We start from the raw sequence: 15,983 nt of genomic DNA on the forward strand, positions 1-15,983 counted from the left end.
CACTTCCCAAACTTTCCGTGAACATCCCGAGTGACATTTTAGCATTTGATTCAATCACCCCTCTATACATTCAGAGAAACAGCTAAGAGCAACCTCTTGAATAATTGAAACAATGTATAATAATTGTACAATTGCTGGTTCCCAGAAATTGCTCATTCCCCGATTCTGTTCATTCTTTGTGGTTTGTTATTGTTGAATCAGAGTTCTAGTCCTTACCCGTGAGACCAAATGTCTAAGTGATCTAGGTTTTAGTGCCAGTGCGTTTCCTTGCCTGTCAGATGGGACCTTGAAAATTGACCACAAGCACTGATTCTAAGCTTGCTTAGCATGTCTGCACGGCTCTGTTTCCTGGTGTAAAACGTGAAAACCTTTTAAATGTATGGTATCAACATATTCTTCTTGCTCGTGATTTTCACATACCTTGTTTCCCCTCGCTGCCTGTAACTCTTGAATAGTTCATCTGATACTGTTGGTTGTAGACTATTTTTAAATACTGTGAACCTCCACTATTACATTTCTCTTGCTTTTTCATCGTTATATATTTACATCTGTCAGAATATAATTATTTTAATGAAATATTTCTTATAAAGTCTGTCACAATTTGTTAAAAACACTAACCTCTACATGACTACTTTGTAAATGTAAGTAGATGATTATAGATGGCCTCATAGGAAACCTACAGTTATTTCTGTGCACCACATCCAGTAGAATACAAGATGACCAATAATTTATAAACCAGCAAAGGTCAGCCCCAGAGAAACAAAATGAAAAATTACTTTAATACCAATCTATTGCTGCAATATAAACTTTTGTAAGCTTTATTACTCCAAGTTCAAGAATAAACAGGGGTCCATTTACAAACGATGAACATAAAATCTACAAAGTTAGTAGCTTTCTCATGCTTTGGGTTTATTAATGACTGACATATATATACATATATTTAAAGCAAACACAGTTAACTTCTTCAAGGGAGGTAAAAAATAATGTATTAGTATGTCACAGACTGCATAGTTACAGTATATATTCTTCAGTTTGGAAAACAAGGTAAACAGGTACCATGTGTGAAATGAACCAATGTGTGAGAAGCTGTCTGATCTCAAAACGTGTGAAAGTCAAATTCTGTGTTTATTAAAGAGCTTAAAAAGGGACCCATGCAGAAAGCCCAAAACAAGACTATTGTGAATCACAATGCAAGTAGGAGAGGAAAACTTCTTTTGCTACCAGCCAATGAAAATCACCACCCGTGGGAGACAGAAGTGAAACAAATTGTGAAGGCAAATAGTCATGCCAAGATTGCTGCAATGCCTGTCAAATCTGCTGAAACAACTGCGATCCCAGTGGAAAACTGATATGGTTGTGAACACACCGCACATAAATGGCTAACTTTGTAGCAGTGTAAGGGAACCGCTTGGTGAATTCAAAATGCTACCAACCATTTAAACAAAAAACTCCTGGACTGGCTTGGGACTGCTTTGTTTCAGTGGTGTAGAGATCTCACATGGACTATGGTATTATCTCTAATAGCAGGTACCGCACCCATTAGGATGGAGAACTTAACAGCTAGTATGATACTGTCGTTCTGATTGGGTGAATGCTTCGGTATAGCTATGTAGCATTATTAGAAATAAGATTAAGCATAGTTTGATGGATAATAAGACTAAGTAACTGCGCTCAAAGGTAGTATCTGAACACACTGATGTGCCATTTGAAATCCTGCGCAACAGTGAAGGATAATCTTGTTTCTTTTTGTATTATTTGAAGAATGGAAACTATTTCACAGCAAATAGCAGGCATTCTTGTAGACAGATTACTCTATTGACTTTACAGGGCTATTTGGGTTAAAGGTATCCTGATAAAAAGCGAACATGGTCTGGTATTGGTTTCAATATTACTAAAGAAGCTATACATTGGCTATACAACTCAATGTCTTTTGTAACGGGCACAGACAAAAAATAAAGACCCTCATTACACTGTTTTTATATATTTTTTGAAAAGCAACTGAATTATTTCTTTGTCATTTCTATCCTCTGTCATCATCAAGTCTTCCACATTGTCACGTGACAAGTACGGATTTATAGCATTTGTTTATTCCATACAATAGTCTGGACTAATGACGTGTAAACCTTATTGAAAATGATCTACCGTTCATATTCCATTACAACTGCTGGGATGGAAACTCATTAACTGTGGTTGAAATGGATGAGCGCTCTTACTTAGGAAGTATATTGTGTTCTTTCAGTTCGCAACAAGGGATCTCAAAGCAGATTCCTGGTGACAGAACTATCTCCTGTTGAGTTAATAGACAACATGACAAAAAACAATTGCTAACAATGCCTTGAGATAGGAGAATTTAATGAGCCAGGAAACAGCAGTGGTATGGTATTTAGAACAGCATATTTCTTTCTGGAAGACACCAAAAAAGAAAGAAAAGAAAGGGTGAATCATAGGAGCAGACATCCTTGCCAACATCACTCCTTGCACATGATAGGTTCTTTAATATGCGTGTCATGGTAGATAAGACACTCATATTAGGTCTCATAATCTGTATTAATTTATTAATTTATATAAACTCATTAGCTTTTTTATTTCTTTAGCTTTTTTCTGTTAAACTCCCTCATTCCTGGCTAATAACTCTTCTTGTTCAGTCAGATCCTGCATACATTTTTCATTAATTACATTTTCAGTATTTTCTATATAACAAGTATACATTTACTCAGCAAAAAAAGAAACGTCTTCTCACTTTCAACTGCTTTTATTTTCAGCAAATGTAACGTGTAAATATTTGTATATAAAAGATTCAACAACTAAGACATAAACTGAACAAGTTTCACAGACATGTGACTAACAGAAATGGAATAATGTGTCCCTGAACAAAGGGGGGGTCAAAATCAAAAGTAACGGTCAGTATCTGTTGTGGCCACCAGCTGCATTAAGTCCTGCAGTGCGTCTCCTCCTCATGGACTGACCCAGATTTGCCAGTTCTTGCTGTGAGATGTTACCCCACTTCTGGGGGGAATGGCCCTAGCCCTCACCCTCCGATCCAACAGGTCCCAGACGTGCTCAATGGGATTGAGATCCGGGCTCTTCGCTGGCCATGGCAGAACACTGACATTCCTGTCTTGCAGGAAATCACGTCCAGCGAAGGTGGGTTTGTGCCCGTAGGCACCGTTGTTGCCGGTGATGTCTGGTGAGGACCTGCCTTTCAACAGGCCTACAGGCCCTCAGTCCAGCCTCTTTCAGGCTATTGCGGACAGTCTGAGCACTGATGGAGGGATTGTGCGTTCCTGGTGTAACTCGGGCAGTTGTTGTTGCCATCCTGTACCTGTCCCGCAGGTGTGATATTCTGATGGACCGATCCTGTGCAGGTGTTGTTACGCGTGATCTGCCACTGCGAGGACGATCAGCTGTCCTTCCTGTCTCCCTGTAGCGCTGTTTTAGGCGTCTCAGTACGGACATTGCAGTTCATTGCCCTGGCCACATCTGCAGTCCTCATGACTCCTTGCAGCTTGCCCAAGGCACGTTCACGCAGATGAGCAGGGACCCTGGGCATCTTTCTTATGTTGTTCTTCAGAGTCAGTAGAAAGGTCTCTTTAATATTAAGTTTTTATAACTGTGACTGTTTTTATAACTTAATTGCCTACTGTCTGTAAGCTGTTAGTGTCTTAACGGCCGTTCCACAGGTGCATGTTCATTAATTGTTTATGGTTCATTGAACAAGCATGGAAAACATAGTTTAAACCCTTTACAATAAAGATCTGTAAACTTATTTGGATTTTTACAAAATTATCTTTAAAATACAGTGTCCTGAAAAAGGGACGTTTCTTTTCTTGCTGTGTATATATCTTGATAGTGTTCGGGCACAAGCATTATTTGAATCATTTTCATTCTGCTATACTTTCACATCTCCAGTAGCCTGTTCTAGAATAAATGATGTTCTAGAACAATTTATCTTGATAATAATTGACAGTTTAAGCTGAGACAACTATGTAAACGAATGTAGTACACATGTAAAATATGCAAATGCATAATAAAGGAAAGGGAAATTATGTTAAGTAGTCCTTTAACTGAACCTGAACAAAAAGCAGTGTTAGATTGTCAAAAACGATTACCCACTTTAAAAAGAAGCTTCTTGACAGCTATGGAAACATATATGCAAGAAGTCTCTGCAGTACCCAATCTAATTTTATTAAATGCCAGTGAAGGTTCAATTGTCAATTACATTCCAGACCAGAATCCCCTAGGACACAAAATCTCTGACACACGGTGTATTGTCTTGATGGAAGCGAGGTAGTAAAACCTGTCTCATGATTTGATGCCAGGCTGCCTTTTGAGATTGATATTAATGACTCCTAGGTGAGTCCTGGAATTGTGATCAATGGCACCGAGAAACATAACACTGGCAGCACCAGCCTAGCTATTCTGTGGATCACAATAGGTAGTGTAGCATAATATTGTTACCATTAAACTCAGCCCATTCTGTTTACAAATGACATATAAAAACAGGTTTTGCAAAAATGAGAAGTTATTACACTCTGATTAAGGCTGGTTGCCTCTTGATGTGGTGTGATATCTTCTCATCAGATCTTTAGCTAGAACTCTATGGGGGACTTACCTCTCTGGATATATTTGTAATTGGAGCAGCATTTGTAGCTAATATGTTGTCCAAAGTATCTAATTATTGTGAATACTTTCATAGCACACATTATAGTTGACCATAAAACCAAACCAAATTTATTAATGGCTGGCTTTGTCAGTCAGGGTGTCAGTTCAAGACACTGACCCTCACCTACCGCTGTCTTGACCACACCGCACCGAGTTACCTTCAGACCCGCGTCTCCCCATACATCCCCTCCAGACCACTGCAGTCTTCCGGTGCCAGAAGACTAACTCTGCCTCCTCTCCACTCTCCTTCCTCCAGAGTCGCTCCTTCTTATCCCTGGCACCTAAGTGGTGGAACGACCTGCCCAGCGAAGTCAAAACAGCAGAGTCCTTGACCTCCTTCCAGCGATTACTCAAAACACATCTTTTCAGACTGTACTTGTAATTTAGTCATTCATGCTCCAGTAAGATTGCACTTATACAACGTTTTGGCATACTCTTGCCTTTGCATTACTTGCACTTGTATTGTTAATTTTGATTTCCCCCATGATCCCTTTCCCTTAGCTCTTAACTTTGATTTAACATCTTGCCTGCATTTATCAGCTTTTTCATTCTAGGATGTAAGACCGTGTATATTGTTTACTGTATATCTCATATACACTTGTGTAAATTTGAATTTGTAAAATGTATTATGCCTTGAATTGCACTGTATTATTGCACTTTGTATTGCTCTTATATTTTGTAAGTTGCCCTGGACAAGGGCGTCTGCTAATAAATAAATAAATAAATAAAATAAAATAAAATAAAATAAAATAATGTGCTTTAGGTTCCACAATAAATTAGTATATTTACTGATGTCAGTATATTTCTTTGTGTGAATAGAATGCAGGAAAAAAAATAGAACATTATATTATTTTAATGTATAGCTGTATTTTACTGTGGTATATAACATACTCAAAAGTGTGTACATTTACTGTCTCTTATTTGAATTTGTAAAACATGATATAATGACAGAGAACAAGGCTACATTGCACAAAGCCTCTCTCAATGTCATATGTTGCTGTTGGCAAGAAATTGTTTAAAATAAATTCTACTAGCTTTGTAGGTCACTGGTTCTTTTTATTTCAGACTGACATTGGGAAACAATGTAAAAGCACAGCATAAGCCTGCATTTTGAGTAATGTTCTGAAATCAAATTAAAATAAAATGAAATGAACATTAGACTTGCTACACTGTGCACGATCCCTGTACATTTACAGCAAACTCAGCTTACCTTCACTAGTAGAAATCAAATAAGTAAAATGTATACACAGAATTACAATAAGCTTTCACCATTCTCATGTTTTTTTTTACCAATATATTGATTATATTAGAAGTCTTCCTCCATCAGAAATTTGTAATAGAAGTGCTCTGTGGAGGTTGATATCCGTGAAGGGCAATGTAACATACTAATAATATTAATGTAATATTTCCGAAAATGGTATCCTGCCAGAATTGATTGCGATTTTCTTGTGAAGGCCTGAACATAATACCACAGCTTGGCAAAGTTGGGACTCTTAACACAGTGGTTCCCAGAGAATGATATTGTAAACACCAAGGTCTACCTAGAGACCATACCTCAATCCCATAGAACATCCCTGGGATAAACTTGGATGATGAGTCACATCCGTAGCAAATCCACTTCTCTCACTGTGGTACAATCTGTAGCCTATTCCCACCCCCCCACCCCTCCATCCCTCACAACAACTGCTACAGGGCTGTAACCGAAGGTCAGCGAGATGGACAGTGCCCGTTCAGCCGGGAGAAGCAGTAGTGTTCACAGCCTGCAAGCATTTTTCAACCCGAAATGCAGCAATGGTTAGTATTGGTTAGTACAGTGCATATATAGCCTAGAGTGCACAAATGTACTGTATGAAGAATGAAATGCCATTTTATTGCAGCAGTGATAATACTAAACTAATGCTGCTGATCTCAAAGTACAGCATTATCTGTATAGTACTCCAACATACTCCTACACTATTCTCACTGAAATGCATTTGGATTTTATCCCCACCTAGTGCACATGTGCTGCAAGTTTCCAGCATAAAGGAATTAATGCACATTTCAACAGACAATTCAATCTCACTCCAAGTCAATGGGAATGTATGTACATTTCAACTATTCCGCAGACAAAAACAACAACTATATAGATGATACAACCACATACATTTAAACAGGTTTAAATAAATGGCAGACAATGCATCTATAGTTTAAATATTTTATTTTTCCACGGAAATTGAAAGCTTAAGTCTACAGTACAACCCACTTTTACACATTCTCAGAAAACAGATTCACCAGATTAATATTTCAAACACAGTCACTGAATCAGGGAATATGATCTATTCTTGCCATGACAATCAATGAACATTTACACAGATGACACTTTAGGAATATTCAAAAAGTGACAAAACACAAATCTTGTTCAAAGGAAAAAAACTATCAACCCACATTGAAGCAGAATCTGTCTTTTTCTTGCTCCAAAGATTAATTATTCTCTACCTATACAGTCTCAAAGCTTTTAAGGTCAAATAACATCCCACAAGTCCTGGAATTTATAGAAATTCAAGGGAAACATTTCACTTTGTGTCTACTAGTAAAGAGTATGTGGGAACATTAAGTATACTCTTCTTATTTTATATTTTAAACCCATTAACTCAATATTTGATTAAACTAAGCTCACATTATTTGTGTTATGTTCATTCTAATGCCAATATTTAACAAGGACAAAACATTGTTAATGTCAAACAATACAGGTGTTTGCACAGCTTGCGTTTCCCCCGTCACAGTAGGGGATGAGTATCTATAGGTTTTGAAAAGCTGACAGTGAACCAGTATGACAGTGGTCTCATCCAACGATAGCTAGTGCATTTGCTCAACTCAGAGATGCAACTGAACGCACAGGGAGTGATTTTAAGAAAGATGTTTACATGCATTGTGATACAATTCAAAATATTCACTACTTCAACAAAATTTATCCATAATATTGCACGTCAACCTTTTTTCTTTTACGATTATTCTAGATGTTGAATTTGTCTGCACTTTGAAAAGCAAAGACATGCTAAGCAGTCCCTGAAAAAAAGAGAAAGTGGAGTGATGGAGAATATCACCCAGTACACAGATCCGCTTCCACGCACCGCTGGTGGGCTGGGAGACAGAGATCTGCACATATGAGGGGGGTTTGGTCACTGTGATTAAACTAGTTTAGTTTGACATTGATGGATAGCTTAGAAATCCAAGGTTACTTATAGAAACGATATACAATTAAATCAAACAAATGAACAAGGAGAAAGGAACAATCTGGATCTCTGATGTCACTTTCAATTCACAGAGAGTAATTTATTTAGTAGTTCCACTAACTAGTATGCATATGAAATTCAACAAATCACAAAATAGCGATTTTACAATTAACACATCTAACTTCAAAAGGGGCGAAAAATATTCTCAGGCATAGAACAAGCCAAAATATACATATATTGTTTTTTTCATAGATCTTTTTCATACTTATACACAACCAAGTTCAACCTAGAGCTTCCCAAAAACTCTGAGGTTGCACGGTATAATAGTCTATAGATAATAGAAGACATTTGGGGTGCATCCCATAAAAGAAATTAGTAAAAAATGAAAAGAAAAACCTGCTGTCTAGTTTGAGTACACAGATATACAGAGACAATATAGAAAATATTAGCAGAGGCATCCACTCAATGTTTATAAAGAGATCATAGGATAACAGACAAGACTGAAATTCTACACTGTGTCAATTAAACCTGTTCAATATTCATCTTAGTATTAAACACATGCAATGCACAATGTACAAAACTGTTCTACATCTATTGAGATCTTTCCAAAGTTTTGTTTAGGTTTGTTTTTCTACAGTGTGGCATGAAACCGACTTAGGGTGCTCACATTCAAATCCTTGATGACCACAAAGCCTTTGTTTTTCAATTTTGGGCTCTTTGTTAATGAAAGATTTATTATTGGATCAGTGGTCACTATTACCATCAATCCAAAGTCTTTAGCAGGCGATGGATTACAGAGACCTACAAGTTACAGGACTTGCTTTTGGGCACTCCTGAGATGAATGAAAATGACAAAAAACTAGATCACAAACATCAGAAACACTAAAGCAGACAAGCCTTCAAACAGAATTATTGTATTCATATCAAATCGGGAGCACAGATCTTCTCCATATAGGTATTTTGGCCCTTGGGCTTATGGGAAAACAGAATGATCATTAGAAGAGCGTAGACAATTCCAAACCACTATTCAACAACTCCTTATAAAAGCCTTAATGTATTCACATATAGAATGGTGGACAACCCATGATCACAAAACATGTGAAAATAATATGTATATATACTATATTCTCATTTTTAACCAGTCAGAACTGAAGAGTGTCTATTAGTATTCACACCTATGTTCAAGGGCATATCTGAAGGTAAGATCCTCTTAAGGTAAATATTTGTTGAGCAATTCTATGGTCAAAAAAGTGACTTTCACAAAAGATCTGCATATGATAAGGGCTTCTTACATCAAATAGATCGATAATTGGTCACCAGACTGAAAATGGAAAAATTACCATTTCAAATGTGTAGCTATTCTCCAAATAATTTCAGTCAAATTGTCTCTCCGGGTGTTTGTCTTGCTGTGATACAAATTGTGAAGTCCTGGTCATAAAGCTGACCAGCATCAAAAGGCTGGTATTATTTTAACCGCAAATGCTTGAATCAAAGTCCAACCAAGCATTACCCCGTTTTGGCTAGTAATTAGTGTAACTGATCACCCCCTGAAATACAAAGTAGTATTAAATACTGCATCAATTACTAATTTCAGTAATTGAACATTGAATATTACTGTTATATATATATATATTAAATGCAGAAACATTGCATTTCTGTTTAATACAAATTATGAGTTTCACACAAGTCTGTTGAAAGGAATTTAAATTAAAACCATGGAATCCATCAATAACTCTGAGCCCTCTAACGCATGCCTAACTAATCCTTACTGGATTTCACAAAATGGACAAAACAGGCAGAGGTGGTTCTTAAGTGTTTAACAGATCTTCACATTTTTTAAAACATGCTTTCATAAAGTAAAAGTATTCTATTGTTTTTTCAAAATGCCAGTCCTACAATTCTATCTGAACAGAACCATTTGACTACTATTCCCATAAAAACCAAACGAACATGAACCAGTTACATTTTTAGTCACTTTGTCCACAGACAAATATGTCCTCCGATTCACAGGGAATTGGTCTTAAAGACCCACTTACTAAAGAGTTTCTACTGAACAATAAGAATGCTTTAAGACAACAGGGTGGAAATACTTTACTTTGTTGATCTTAAATCCACAGCTTTAATTCACATACCAGTCACTCTTCAGCAAATGATGGGTTAAAAACAGTAACAGACATGTCAGAAAAAATCAATCATTTAAATAAATTAATATATATATATATATATATATATATACACAATTAATTGGTTTCTCTTCTCCAGAACAGCGGCTTTATATCCAGTGAATTGCACTGACTTGTGTCCCCTAGTTACCCATCTTAATCTTTGATGTCTGAAAGAAAAAAAGAGATTGTTTTAACTTTTTTAGTATATACTTCATGCATCTTTTAATTTTAAAACATGTATTAAAAAGTCATTTTATTTAAGCCCATTCAATTTCATCCACTGGCAAAAGGAGAAAACAAAAAAACAGATCCAAACGTCTCGCTAAAATTGGTATCCCTGGATTGCTCAACAATATGCCATTTTAACAGTCAGTCAAAAGGAAAAATAACTTGAGTATTTTAACCTTACCTGTAAAATAGCAACAATGATCCCGAACAATCCAATGGCACTGCCGAAGATTTCCACGATCAGGATCTTCACAAACAGGCTGGCATTCTGAGCGTCGGCCAACGCGGCACCGCTGCCCACGACCCCCACACAGATACCGCAGAAGAGGTTGGAGAACCCGACAGTTAGGCCGGCAGCAAACATGGAATACCCTAAACATCAAAACAACAGGTTTTAATTACAATACTAAGATCAAATTTAAAATAAAGTTAATTAAAATATAGGAATACAATGCCTTGATAGAAGACTTTCAAAACTAGATCTAATCTTCATTAATTTTCGTAAATACGGTATTTTACTGCCCCCTGGTGTTAAACACTTGTATTGTTGATTTTACAGTACATTCATATAAACACACTAGAGAAAGTGTTCATGCATTTCATTTGTACTGTACATTTATACACACTAGGCATGTGAACATTTAGTTTTTCATACCTGCTTGATAGTTTCTTGCACCAATGGTCTCTGGGGTTGTACCACTGAAGTTCTATAAAGAAAGGTGTTTAAGAGAGTGACTTAAACCAAACAGTAAATCATTAAATCTGACAAGACATGCCTGTTCTAACCGTACAAAACAATTGTACAAAATTGTAGAATTATTTTGGGGGAAAACAAGAACATGATATGAGAAGTTGGAGCTCTATTGTATTATGCATCGAGAGGTGTTTTTTTAGGGCTGCAACAACAAAATAGTTTGATAATTGGTTAATCTGTCAATTACTACTTTGATTAACTGACAACAAAAAAAAAAAAACAATTCCAGAATTAAATGCAAATGTGTTATTATAAAAGTTTTTCCTCATCTTGGACAATACCCTTTAAAACCACTTGATGGAAAACGTGCAAAACAGGGTTTCAGAAAGTACATACAGCAACAGGCTATGGAGGTAGAATGTTTTATGTCTGAAATGAAAGACAATAAGAGTATGCATAGTAGCACAATATTTTCATTTATATGCACACTGGATCCAATGATACACCTGATTTTTACGTGCTTGAAAAGAGAAAAAACTAGTGCATTCCCTATCCCCTGACCTTGCACATGGGGTCCGTAATTGTCATATGACAGTGAAGTGGTGGAAAAGATTATAATTTGAGTGTCTAACCACAAAGAACTATACAACAAAGCAAATAAATAGACAGACAATATACGGCAAGCTATTGCGGAGCAGCTGAGCATGAATGGTACCTACTGACGTAGCTAGAATTCTCCTACAAAGTGATTAAGCACAGAAACAACACAAATGTGAATTACATTATCTAAGACTTGTGCTTTCAAACAAACAGTTTAATGTTGAACCATGTACTCTGCTTTGGCTCTTTATGGTGAAGTGTACTTTGTGTGTGATAAGGATTTGTTTAGTTTTGACATCTCTGTAAAGATTTCTGTAGCAATGATCCATGGCTGTGGAACGGACTTCCAGAGGCTCGGTGAAGCGCTACACTTGAAATTTCTTAAAACTCACCTTTTTAAACAAGCTTTTAAGGATCTCTGGTACTCGCAAGTTTTTAAATCCTCTTAGCATTTTTTAATTGCTTGCTCCCCTTTGTTGGCTAACCTGTTTGTTGTCTTGCTTGCTTACTTAGTTTTGTCTATGTATAAATTGCTGCTATTTTACTGCTTGTTATATTTTTCCTTGTGGTCTGCATGTTTGAGTTGCTACTGCTATATTGCCCGTTTCATCTTTTTACTTTGTCTGTTTTGACTCTGGTATGAGACAAGTGTGTTATATATAAAATGTATTATAATAACAATAATTATTATTGTAATTGAGGAGGTAAAGAAACAGGCGTAGCTTGCAAGGCACACACCAGTGCAGGAAACTGGAAAGGCTGTGTACCGATGTGCCATGTCCTTGATGTACTACAAATGTCGGATCCAGTGTGCAACGGCCTTTACACGACTTTCCATGGGTGTAGCTGCAGCCTCTGCCACCTTTCATTGGTTTTTGAGCTGCGCCCCACGTAGACCTAACTCATAGTCAATGAAATTTGGTACAGCCCTAGTATTTTTATTTAATGATATTTTAGACTAGCCATACCATCATGCAACAACCCACAGCAGTATTAAAACACTGTATATATAAGAATGGATGACAAAAGACATGCCTGTGTTTCTACATGTGATACATACCTCAGCCATATTACTGATTACAATTGCCATGATAATCCCATAAATTGCCACCGCTTCACAAAAGATAATGCTGTAAATAAAGACATTAGATGAAAAAACTAAATTGATGCTTAATACTTAGTATTATTTCACTTCATGCGTTAGAAATGTGTTGCCAGCAACATGTTTACAAAAAAAAAAGCTAAACAACTTGGTGTTTAAGGAAGGAACCACTGAAAACCTCAATATTTATAGGTGAAATATTATTAAACACTGTGCTTTGAACTACATTTTGAAAATATCTTGAGTGGTATTTTAATTGTGCATTCAAGATAAAAAATAAATGAAGTACATGAGAAGAAACACATACCTGACAAGATTCTTTGTTTTAATTCTAGGGGCTTTTACACCACCGCCAATGATGCTGGACCCTGTAATGTAGATTCCCCTAAGAAAACAAAGCAGTGAAAATATTACAGGCCGAAGTGTCGGAGAGGGCAGCTACCGAACAGCTTGAGGCCCGTCTGGAGACGGCTGCAACAACCAGGACTCGCTGTCCAAACAAATGTATTTAGAAAGGGATGAAACCAAAACTTTAATTAAACTACATTTATTTTAAATGGGCTTTTGCCTACTGTGGATACATAAATGTAATTAAGAATTGCATGCACAAAAAGCAAGATGATGTATATGATATACATTTTGAATAATTTATAAAGATACTGTACCTATAAAAAGCAGCCTACTCACAATCACATGAATATCTTCAGACATAGCTAGTCATTAATAAGATAAACTTCCTCTTTCAAAAGGTGCCTCCCCTATATTGTGTTATCATTAAGAATTTAAAGTCGTTCTCATGCTATAAGGGTAAGCACACAAAAATAAAGGAGAGAAATATGAATATGAAGGAGTCTAGAATTAATGGGCACTTTAGTGACCAACTTCTTAAGAAGAATATTGTGTATACATATGGATTTAACCTGAACTCTGATGCTGCTTCACCCACATTAAACATGTTTTTGCATAAATAAAGTCAAGAAAAAATAAAGAATGCTTACCAGGCAGCACCAACAACAGACAGGGAAATAGCCAAACTTATTCCCAGATTTGCCCACATGAACGGAGAGGTCTCTGTCAGGAACCTGAAAAGCAGCAGAATTTATTATTCCTCTTCAAATCAGTGGTGGTGGTGAGATATAGATAGATAGATAGATATATAGTTTCATAGACCTTGATTAACAGTCTATGTGCATGTGCCAATAAAACATCTTTTAAGTACCTCCTTACATACACAAACAGTCATGTATCTTAGCATTTCATTTGTGTGTGAATCTTGTAATGCTAATATTAAGTTATAATATGCTCAGTGTAAACTATTTTAAAAGGACTGTTCGTTTTGTATGAAAAAGTCTATTTTAAGTCTTCAGGTAGATAATATCTGCATTTTCTGAAATTCTCAGTATAATTTCTTTAACTTACCATGCAAAATCAAACCGAAATCCAAGGTCAAATATTGTAAAACAGAGACCTGTAAGAAATAAATTAATATGTAAAACTTTCATTATCAAAACTTAAACATTCTGGTTTTATTAATCCTATCAACAAAGTACAGCTGCTCTCTATATCTCACATCAATTTACAAAAATGCATTTGCAAATACTCTGCCCATATTCTGACTTTTAATACCTTCTTTGGGATTACTTTAACAATCTTCAAATCTGAAGTATGAAGGAAAAAGATGGGTAACAACTTTGGATACACTATAGACTTAAGATCTCGTTAAAAACTAAAAAGAGAAGACAGGAATGATTTGGTCTTTGACAGCTGGATTTATATGCTAACAAGCACCCACAGATTGAACCCTGCACAGGATTTTGGTAAGATTACTTGTATAGTAAAGCAACCATTCCCTAAGGAAATATTTAGCACTAGAAGGACAAATCATCACGGCTAAGATGTGTGAATCTGTGACCGCCCTTTGCCAGCTACTGAGGTTTCAGTTCTCAATTTCCAGATTCTGGTTTCTTAAGATTTTTCCTCTTTAACAGTGGATTGTGAAAAACAGGAATGTTTGCAAAATGCAGCACATCATTGCATATTGTAAATGCATAGACATATACAATACTGTCAAATTGAAATAACCAAAGACAAATATAAATTGTAGAAATGCATTCTAACAGAAGAAGATCTGGACATTTTACTATCAACACAAAATACTAATCCTGATTTTGATGAGAAACATTTGAATTCATATATAGAATCTTCTGCAAAACTTCAATACTGAAACCCAAAAGTCAACTTCAGCACTTAATACACAAAATTAACCAGCAAGGCATTTCACAAAATATCCTAAATAATAGTGACTAAAATATAGGAAGAGGGTGAGGTGTTAACCTTTATACAAAGACATCCCATTCTATTTAATCTATTTCAAGGCTTATCAATGCATATACACTGATGCAAATCATTTTAAAAGATTAAAATGCTGGATTAATTATGTTAATAAATGACTAGTCTTCTTATGTCCTCATATATCATAAGATACGACAATAGCTTAAATCCTTCAGCACAAAGTCAACCTTGTCCCTAACATGGCTGTATAACCACACTAAAGTTATTGCATTTCTGGGGGATTAAAATGCATTTCCGTATTCAACATAGTAAATACCACTTAATTACTGTTGTATACAGTATTGCTTCATAATTGGCGATACTCTGATGTTTAACACTCCTTTAAGACAATGCAAAAGCACAAGGTTGCGTAAGAAACATAAAAAAACAGAAGAAAAATGACTAAATCTCCATTTCAATATTTGGCTCCTACTGCAGTAAAATGGGAGAGAAAAACAGCAGCTGTGGAGAAGATGCAATATTAAAAACCTAAAACCTCTGACATTTAAAGATCGGTAGATTACATGTCTGTATAAGAATGCATGTTTTATTTTTATTGGTATATTTTAACCAAACGGTATGTCTCCATGGCTTTGCAGCTCCAAGGCTTACCGACGATGAGAATGGTAGTCCAGAAGGCCACAGTGACCCCGGTGTAGAGGATGGCGTGCCCGTTCATGTTGCTGTAATCCGACGGGCGCTAATCACACTAAGGCGGCCGTGCCCTTCGACTTTTCCTCTATTGCGGGATGTTTAAACACACACATATAATTTAGTCAGTCTGCAGCTTCTTCCCGATCACTGTTTGAGAGAGGAAGGGGCTGCTTCTCTCCACAGAAGAAGAGGAAGTCGGAAGTCAGCAGCCGGTCATGTGACGAGCGCCACCAGGGGCATGTGACTCGCCTGCACTGACGTCACTCGACTTTGGCCTACGGAAGGACGTAAGTACGTAAAGCCATAGAAAACAATAATGTGTAGAGCGGTCACCC

General features: G+C 36.4%; 1 protein-coding gene across 1 annotated transcript; it reads right to left on the minus strand.

Annotated features, from left to right (window-relative positions):
• Nucleotides 1-6,842: 6,842 nt before the first annotated feature.
• atp6v0b (ATPase H+ transporting V0 subunit b) lies at nt 6,843-15,865 on the minus strand. Its single transcript, XM_066692715.1, has 8 exons — nt 15,607-15,865; nt 14,083-14,131; nt 13,662-13,745; nt 12,971-13,048; nt 12,622-12,691; nt 10,923-10,974; nt 10,449-10,639; nt 6,843-10,206 (listed from the first exon to the last, which is right to left on the minus strand). The coding sequence occupies exons 1-8, from the start codon at nt 15,671-15,673 to the stop codon at nt 10,180-10,182; spliced, it is 618 nt and encodes a 205-aa protein (XP_066548812.1). The 5' UTR covers nt 15,674-15,865; the 3' UTR covers nt 6,843-10,179.
• Between the last annotated feature and the right edge of the window lie 118 nt (nt 15,866-15,983).

The sequence above is a fragment of the Amia ocellicauda genome, chromosome 19 (genome assembly GCF_036373705.1).
Source record: "Amia ocellicauda isolate fAmiCal2 chromosome 19, fAmiCal2.hap1, whole genome shotgun sequence".
NCBI classification, from domain to species: domain Eukaryota; kingdom Metazoa; phylum Chordata; class Actinopteri; order Amiiformes; family Amiidae; genus Amia; species Amia ocellicauda.

What these genes read in the sequence shown, in the direction of transcription:
- atp6v0b (XM_066692715.1), bottom strand. Translation starts at nt 15,673, where the DNA reads ATGAACGGGCACGCCATCCTCTACACCGGGGTCACTGTGGCCTTCTGG. An exon ending in GACTACCATTCTCATCGTCG is followed by an intron (nt 14,132 to 15,606) that starts GTAAGCCTTGGA and finishes TATTTCTTACAG; the next exon opens with GTCTCTGTTTTACAATATTT. An exon ending in AAAACAAAGAATCTTGTCAG is followed by an intron (nt 12,692 to 12,970) that starts GTATGTGTTTCT and finishes CTTTATTTACAG; the next exon opens with CATTATCTTTTGTGAAGCGG.